This window comes from Trematomus bernacchii, unplaced genomic scaffold (genome assembly GCF_902827165.1).
Source record: "Trematomus bernacchii unplaced genomic scaffold, fTreBer1.1, whole genome shotgun sequence".
NCBI lineage: Eukaryota > Metazoa > Chordata > Actinopteri > Perciformes > Nototheniidae > Trematomus > Trematomus bernacchii.
The window spans coordinates 12,609,200-12,618,577 of NW_022987705.1; the positions used below are offsets into that span (position 1 = coordinate 12,609,200).

Here is a 9,378-nt window from a genome sequence, read left to right on the forward strand (position 1 = left end):
ATTTACACAGTGCCAGTAAACCGGAGGAGAACGCTGGCATTTCTCCTCCTACTTGAAAGACTACGGAGGGATAGGGTCTGCAAAATTAGTTTGTGTGTGTGTATATATATAGGTCTATATAGCTCTGAACGTTCCACTTCCTGCCTGCCCGACCTTACGTTACGGCTGCGCCGCGACAAAAATAGGATTCGATCCTAATTTTAGAAAAGCCCTGCGCCGAGCCGCTTCTGGGACGCTTCTGGGACGCGTCTGAGCCGTAACGCGCCGCGTGTGGTGGAATAGCACCCATTGACTAGAGTGGCCGCGATCACCTTGAGCACCGCGGCGCAGCCGTAACGCGTCCGTAACGCGCCGCAGACGGACCCGGTGGAATCTAGGGGTAAAGGTTCCTAATATCTATAAGCTAAATGGACTATTCGACCGCAACCAGAGAGGAGCAAAGAGGCTTTAAATAGCTCCAGGGCACCAGACCCAGGTGTCCTGAATCACTGCAATCAGTGCAGCCACACCTTCTCCACTGATGATCCCACAGGGGCATCACACCTGTTAATCTTCTCAATATCGGTTAATTAGGAAAACCGCAGCCAACACTGAATACAGCAGGTGATGGGTGGGATGGTTTAGAAGCTGTAACAAAACCACTGCCACTTCAAAATCCTTCCACTTAGTGTGCAAGGAGCAAAAAGCCAACACAAACAACATGACTGACTATGAGGTTGCAACTGCCTTTCTCGGGGAATGGGGACATTTCCAGCAGCAGGTGTTTTTCCTACTCTGTCTCACCGTCATCCCTAACGGTTTCACCGGCATGTTCATCGTCTTCGTCGCCGACACTCCGCCCCACCGCTGCGTCATTCCCGCAAACGTGAACCTGACGGCGGCGTGGAGGAACCGCAGCATCCCGCTGGAGCTGGACAGCAACAGCGGCGCGTTGGTGCCCAGCAAGTGCTCCAGATACAGGCTGGGAGATGTGCTGAGTTTCTCGGACAGAGGCTTTCTGCCCGGGGTCGATGTTAACATGTCTAATGTGCCGACTGAGAGCTGCTTGGATGGGTGGGAGTATGACCAAAGCGTGTACATTTCTACCATCATAACGGAGGTTTGTGCACAGGTCTGCGTATAGCTTCTGGGATGCAGCTGACACTGAGATGACGCATGAGAAATGTATATGATATTCATACAGGAAGTATAAGCAGAGGTGGAAAAGGTTCTCAGATCTTGTACTTGAGTGAAAGAACCGGAGTGTGTAGGATAACTACAAGAACATTCCTTCATTTGAAATGTAACTGAAGTAAAAGTACAAAAATAATAAGCTTCAAAATATACTTAAGGTGGTACCTACTCATTATGCAGATTGGCCCATCCCAGAATAATATGTATCATATGTTTTCATTATAATTATTGATACATTAAAGTGTTATCAAAGCTGGTACAGTTACAGCTAGTTGTAATTACTCTGTATACTGCAAGGTAGCTTTTGTATTTACTCCAATTGTAACTCAATTATAAATTATTTCACATTATTAATGAAAATCTGCGTAGTAACTAAAGGTATTAAATAAATGTAGTCGAGTGAAAGTAGCCTACAATATTTACTGTCGAATTGTAGTGAAGTACGAGTACGACGTAGCATACAATTGTCAAATTCTCAACATTTTACTCAAGTACAGTAGCCTACTTAGTAATTTAGAGTTTTTAAATTAAGTGCGAAAACTACATTTCATCTTGATGTTGCAATAGATTCAGAGATATTTTCAACATCTACACAAGAAATTGCCTCACATATAACATTAATTGTTCAGCCACCAAGTTATCAATCATTGGGAAACTAAAACAATAATGTATTACATTTTCAAAGATGTGTCTAATATTTGTTCCACTCTCGTTAGGTGCATATTTAGACATAATAAAGAAAACACTTTTTATTTCCAGTAATAACAAATAAATAAGCCATTAGGTTATAATTGTTAAAAAAAGCCAACATTTCAAATTTCTGCAAAGTAAGTTTATTTTGATATAACTATGATAATTGTTATGATTATACATACACATACAAATGCACTCCTGTGGTACTTTTTAGACAGTTTTTCGTTAAGAAATTGCTACTTTTTGTGTGCGTGTGTGTGTTTGCAGTGGGACCTGGTGTGTGACGACAGGTGGAAGAACCCGCTAACTTCTTCCATCTTCTTCTGTGGTGTTCTCACTGGCTCCTTCGTTTCGGGGCAGCTCTCTGACAGGTGATGAAGGATTAACTTTAGTTTTTCAAAACGTTAATCACTAAGTAAGCACTTATTGTAACAAATGATCTGCCAAGTCAAATTTCCAACAGCAACAAGTGTGCCCCACTGTCAATGAATAGATGTTTTAATGATATTAATGTTACAATGATATTCTCGTACTCAAACAACTCAACAAGAACCTACTTCTCTTTTTTTAGCCGTCAGTGCTGATCAAAGTCTGACAGTTCACTAAATGGAAAAAAAAGTAGTAAAAAATGAAGCCGCATCAGTAAAGCATTTTCCCAACTGTCATGTGTTGACCTTCTCACAAATGCTGACTCTCGGCTAAATGTTTAACTTCAACAGCTATGCAAACTCTGGTAAACAAGTTCTACTACTGTGTTGTACTTACTGGATTTTTCAGTGTTTTGTCGACTTCAGTGAATCATACTATACAGTAGATTTGAGGGTTCCATTGGTTGACCTTTGCATCTACTTACATGGTCATTTACCTGTGCTTTGCATCATTTTTAGGTATGGGAGAAAAATAGTGTTGTTTGTTACCATGGCAGTCCAGACAGTGTTCACATTCATCATGGTCTTCGCTCCATCCTGGCCCGTGTTCTGTGCCCTGTTCTTTATTGTCGGGATGGCAACAATCTCTAATTATGTGGCTGCGTTTGTGCTAGGTACTTTTGTTTGCCTCTATTCGATGATTTCAGGTGTATTTAGTTGCTAACTTGTCCATGAAAAATAATGTGTCATTCATTGCCTGTGCTTTGAATCTCCCCCCTTTTCTCCTGTGCTTCAGGGACAGAGATATTGAGCCCAAAAGTTCGGACAATTTATTCCACCGCAGGTGTGAGTCTTTTCTTTGCTGCAGGCTACATGTTCCTGCCACTGTTAGCCTACTTTTTGAGAGACTGGAGGATGCTTCTCCTAGGCCTCACCCTGCCTGGCTTCCTCTATGTGCCTCTCTGGTGGTAGGTAGGTGTGTGTTTGCTTGAATGTGTGGGGTTCTTATTTTTCTAGTTGATTTTATCTCTGGCTGTGTTTCATTTCAAGTGTTTTATTTTCTACAGTGTTGAGTGGTGTATAAAGTACAGCGTTGCTTTAAGTATTACGTTCATGAAGGTCAATCAATTAATCAACATAGTTCCTGTCAAAAGCTAAACAGATTTTTTTTTTAAAGCTGAAAGAATTTGCCTATTAATCACGTAGTTGATAAACATAATAAATACAGTCCTTCTTTGATAATAACATATAAATTGTATAGGGCTGTGGTGTTGTGACATTAAACTTGTGACGATGACATTATGACAAATAATTTTTAATGTATTTGTTATCATATTAAAATGCATGCATAATTTTCGGATTAGGTATACATTTAAGAAAAAGTGTCATACATAGATATGGTCACTATATTCACAATGTAATAACAGTAACAGCATTGCAACAGCATCAGCCTTTTTCAACTTTATCAAGGTTGAGGTTAGGTATGTTTTACTTTTATGGAGGATCATTTGAGCAGTCAAAGGACTCGGAATAAGGTAAAATAATTTTCTCTCTTCTGGGGGGATTCAACATCTGTCTCTCTCTCTGTTGTGTACTGAGGCAGGTTCATCCCAGAGTCTCCTCGCTGGCTGCTGTCTCGGGGCAGAGTGGAGGAGGCAGAGGCCATAGTGAGAGATGCTGCTAAAAAGAACAAAATCAAGCCTCCGCCGGTCATCTTTAGTCCTTTGCAGGTGAGATCTCACTGAAAAAAAACTGTTCATGTAAATGCATAAAAACTGGGCACAGGGCATTTTCCTAATATGATAAGCCAGTATCATATTTGTTTACTCTTACTATACTCTTGCAGAGTTTACTTAAAAGTGTTAGAACATCCTTAATGGTTCACTGCCTGTGATGTAATAATTTACAGTTTTCCGGTAAACATTATGGAGCAACATTTTCTGCCGGTATGAACCCAAAGATTGTTTCACTTTTCTTTTCTTTTTTGGAATACTTAAAACTTTTGTAAAAATGTACTCAAAAGATGTTGTGTTGGGTTGTTAATTATCAACAATTTAGGAACTGGACAACCTCAGAAAAAACTGTCAACACTACAACACTCACATTAAGAAATATGATCACACTGCCAATCACTATATGATTTGTATTTTTAGAGAATTATGACTAAGGGGAGATAACAAATAGGACATGTTACAATTTAAACATAAACTGGAGAAATCTGTTTGCTTTACCTCTACTCCTAATTACTACAAGAATCCCCCCCCCCCCCAGTCTTCATTGCACATTTAACTTTTGCCTTTAATCCTGATCCAGACGTTTGGGTACTACATGTGTGAACACGTGCACATGCATGTGTGAACACGTGCACATGCATGTGTTCACTCAGCAAGTGGCCATTCATACACAAGCATCTCTCTAATGAAATTATTTCTAGAGCGATGCCTCTGCTTGCTAAGTGTTTGTTATTCTGAGGGCTCTGCTGCCCTACAGAAAGAACTTCAATGCGAGAGTAAGGCCCTCAACATCTGTGACCTGCTCCGTTCCCCAAACATCCGCTGGATCTCCCTCACGCTGTGGCTGGTCTGGTGAGTCCCTGCTGACCCCCACATTCAGTACAGTGACCCTGCATGCACAAATACACACACACACAGACATATACTGAACACATGCTGTTCCAAACGCACATACACTGTTCAGGCCCAATGACAGTCCATTGAACTAACAACAAATAATGACCTGTCAGGTGCTGTGAAGCCTGCAACTCAGATCAAAATCAGGTTTCATAACTGCACAGTATGCCTGTATTAATCCTGTGCTCACTTCCTTACTGAAAACCGATGCAGTTTGATTTAGAAACAGTTTAACTTAGTCTGACGGGAAATAAGTCGTAACCTCCATATCCTTCATCATAGCAGGTTGATAAGTTACAAGCAGCATGGACATTCTTTCTAAAAGAAACACTTTCTAATCCAAATAAGAATCATGAACTAACATTTCAGTTTTTGTATCAGTCATCACCATAGACTGTATCACACCTCAAGTGGCTTATAAGGGCCATTGTAATTACGTTTGAAAAATAAATCAACGCTGGGAATGGGTTGGTAATATTTAGTGGCCCCAATTTGCTGTGGTACATTTGTGAAACACTAGATGAGAATTTCTAGAAAAGGAACACCAATAATATGAGTTTAATTTGTTTTCTGACTACGCTGTTGTGTCATGCCTGAGAGCTACTAACTAAAAACATATTCTAAATTGATATTAATGTTTAAAATGTATCCCCACAGGAACACCTTGACCATTGCTTACTTTGCTCTTTCCCTAAACACGGCAAACCTTCACGGTAACGCTTACTTCAACTGTTTCGTGTCGGCTTTGGTTGAGATACCAGCCTACACTTTGTCTTGGGTAATGTTTCGCTGGTGGTCCAGACGACTGAGTCTCTCATCAACCCTCTTCATGGGAGGATTGTTTCTACTCTCCGTACAGCTCATGCCAGCAAGTATGACCCTTAGAGGAAGCACTTTTTATTAATAAAGCTTTGTGCCTTTTGTTATTTGTTTGTCTATGTAGGATCACTCATTATATAGTATTTTCAGATGCAAAATGTGTCTGATTTCTCAATTGCAAGCAAACATAATTGCAGATAATTGAATTTGCATCTTATATAACTCAACTTACATGTAACCTCTGATTGAATGCTTTACCCGCTCTAGACCTGGTTTATCTCTCCATAACACTGGAGATGATGGGGAAGTGTGCGGTGACGACAGCATTTGCTATTGTGTACGCATACACAGCTGAACTCTACCCAACAGTGTTGAGGAATACGGCCTTGGGGGCCTGCTCCATGGCCTCCAGAATAGGCAGCATCATTGCCCCATACTTCATTTACTTAAGTAAGGAGGCTCTCACCTCTGCCTTATTTTACACTTCTCACATTTTCCTAAGCATATAATTATTTGGATGCACAAAGCTGTTTCTTACCCAACTGACCTCTTGTTAGAACAAGCTGGTGCCTCCACTGAAACAAAACAGAACAAAAGTCACAAGAACAAAGAATCTAAAAGCAGGCTTGATTAGCAACCACATCGGATAGACCATTATGCTGAAAACCTAACTCTTTCTCTTCAAATTTAGAGGCTTCTATTTAAAGATTTGATTTAAAGTACTGATGCAGATACAATCCTTACAGTCGCTATACCTTTTGTCTTTTTGTTGTTTTTATTTGCTGTGGCCATGGTCGTTTTTCACTGTCTCCTTCTTTGATGTGCTGCCACAGGAAGCTATTCCGTTTCACTGCCTTACATCCTTATGGGAAGCATTACAGTTGCTTCCGGGTTGCTGAGCCTCCTGCTGCCCGAGAGCTATGGAATGCCTCTGCCTGACACCATCAGTCACATGCAACACTTCCCCGGGTAAAACTGCACCTTCCTGTCACCAAATCTCCCAGAAATCATTGATATTATTTATTAAAAATAATCATTTGTATTTTAATTACAATTAACATAAAAATTGACTGGATTTGGTTTTCTAATTTTCTTTTTTTAAAAGCAAATATGTTCTTGGCTCAAAACTCATTTGTCTACAGGCATTACAAGTAAATCAAAAGAAAGAAACATGGCTAACTGTATGCTTTAAATCTGAAATATATATTTGTATGTGAATGAAAGACAGAAAATACAATTAAATAGATAAGAAAACAAAAACATATGGCCTCCATAAATAAATAATAAAAACAGTTCAAATAATTTATTTACTACAAATAATAATAAATTACAATTCATCAGATTCATAATAAAGAGGATTATATATTAACATATTAAAGGTGGGGTATGTAATTTATTTCAGAAATACTTTTTGTTATATTCCATGGAATGCTCTTAAAGGTGGGGTAGGTACGTTTGAGAAACCGGCTCGAGATCGCTAGAATTTGAAAATACACAACCGGAGAAAATCTGCTACTTCCTTATAGAGCCCCTCCTCCAACACACATGAACGCGCACATGACCAATGAGGGCACGAGATAAGTTTGTGCACAGATGGAAGGTTGACAGGCAGGTAGGCCATCCAGTTATTTTAGCCGGGCCGTCAAAGCACTTAAGATATTCATTGCTATCGGGATGTTAAGAGCATTCCATGGAATATAACAAAAAGTGTATGTATCTCGAGCCGGTTTCTCAAATTTACCTACCCCACCTTTAAGCTGGATTAAAACTTGATGGCAAACATTATAAAAAAGCAGGCTAGGATATGTCCTCATATTGCCACCATATAACTTCCACTTGGTAATTTCCTTTTCTTGTGCCTTCAAGAATGATCTTTTCACGTTATCAATTGCTTTTATAAAAAAGAAAAAAGGCAGAATAGTCTAGGTCTGTATTCTAGCAAAATTATAATTGTCCCTGCTTTATTCCTGCACTCGGCTTCAACCCACCAGGGACATTTATTACAGAAACTAAAAATGATATACTCACCACAGCCATAATTATATGTGACCAGATGAAGGCAAACGACACACTATAGCAAAGCCAGCTTAACATGAAGAATCACTTAAACATTTTATGAAATACGCTTCTTTATTTTCTGACAGTCTGATGAGAAGATCAATACCAGAAGGCAAATATATGTATTTCCAAATGATATAGATATTATAATTATATTGCTCAGACTTAGCAAATTAGTCTTTAAATAAACAAAAATCTTGGCAGTGATTGTGTTTTTTTTTATGATATTTTAACTTTGTGTCACATAGTAGTGTCAGTCATTGCTTAACAGTGCTTGACTTAACTGCACTTTAATTAGAAACTAAACTGCACCTCTGGTAGGTCATAAGTAAGCCAGTCACACAAACTCAACACATTACATTAAACGTGTGTGGTAATTCACACACAGTGCATTCAGGCCTCAAAAGCACTGTTCAGTATCTGTGAACCATTACCGCATCTGAATCAATGTTTTCTTTATTAACCCTAGATGTTGTAAGAAGAAACCCTATAAACTCACAAACACTGAAGAAAAGGAAAAGGTTGCAGAAGGGAAGTCTCCAGTTTTCCCTTGAACAAGGAGCCTCACTGTTATCTGCCTGAAGCAAAAACTGGATAACCATCTTATCTCCTTCCACTTATAATACCTGAGAATAATAATCATTTATGTCACTAGATTAGTGAAAGCATTTGACTTCAACTGCACCATGGAGTTTGACAGTTATTCAAACAACACAATTGTGTTGTTTTTTTAGAATTAGCACCAAACACTCATGTTGCAAAGCACATCCATGTTAATATGTTGTATACTGTATATCTATGTGATTTGTGATAACATTCATAAAGTGCATGTACAAATACTCAAATGTATTGGTCGAGCTTTAATTGCTTCAAAGTTACTCCTCACAAAAAATGTAATTAAATCGATTTATACAGATTGCAATTACCAGAAGGTAATGTTGATTAGGAACAACAGTAACCGGTATGCATTGTATACAATTAATAGTACAATGTTTATATAAGCAATTTTTAAGACAATCAAGCGACTTTCGTCAAGACGGCAAGTTATGAATGTTGTTTTCTTGTTATGCACGGGCACTTCAAGCTGTTGGGATAAAATGCAAATAAAGAAACCATTATTTGGTTGTCAGCAAAAAGGAAATATTTGAATATTGTTTAATTTCTACAAATTGTATTTTTAACCTCATAAACATGTACGTAAACTATAAAAAGTCGTCATGTGGATGATGAGGATAAGGAGGGGTTGGTTTTGGTGGCTATATTAAAGAATGATATGAGATGTTTTGTTGCAGTTTTTGTTGCCATTATCTTGTCTGAACATCCAGTATCAGGAAGTTCTGTGGTTGTTCTGAGGCCTGTACTACGAAGCTGGATTTTCGCTTAGCCGGCTAAATTCAGGGAAATCTCGGGCTTTCCGGTCCTACGACGCTGGTTCTCTTTTTAGCAGGCTAGATTTCCATGGTAATTTATGCTGAGCGGCAAACCTGCTCCGGAGCAGGTTAGGTGGCAGGCTAAGAGATCAACTCAGTGAAAGCACCGCCTGCTGACCAATCAGAGCTCCGTGTGCGGAGTTTAAAGCGATCAATTCATATTACAGGATAGAGGAAATACAGAAAAACTGCCGTTGCAGGAAAGAC

At 39.1% G+C, this 9,378-nt stretch overlaps 1 protein-coding gene across 3 annotated transcripts; it reads left to right on the top strand.

The window, feature by feature from the left end:
• The first annotated feature begins 624 nt into the window (after positions 1 to 624).
• Positions 625 to 8,967, top strand: LOC117490636 (solute carrier family 22 member 5-like). 3 transcript variants are annotated; one of them, XM_034140394.1, is made up of 10 exons: positions 625 to 1,099; positions 2,134 to 2,237; positions 2,754 to 2,908; positions 3,031 to 3,202; positions 3,838 to 3,964; positions 4,725 to 4,819; positions 5,522 to 5,736; positions 5,951 to 6,133; positions 6,517 to 6,652; positions 8,211 to 8,965. In XM_034140394.1, exons 1-10 carry the CDS (start codon positions 701 to 703, stop codon positions 8,293 to 8,295), a joined length of 1,671 nt encoding a protein of 556 aa, XP_033996285.1. In that variant the 5' UTR covers positions 625 to 700; the 3' UTR covers positions 8,296 to 8,965. The 3 variants fall into 3 exon arrangements, with proteins under 3 accessions (XP_033996285.1, XP_033996286.1, XP_033996287.1); XM_034140395.1 differs by lacking the exon at positions 6,517 to 6,652 and having other exon boundaries at positions 8,211 to 8,967; XM_034140396.1 differs by lacking the exon at positions 2,754 to 2,908 and having other exon boundaries at positions 3,031 to 3,210.
• Positions 8,968 to 9,378: the final 411 nt, after the last annotated feature.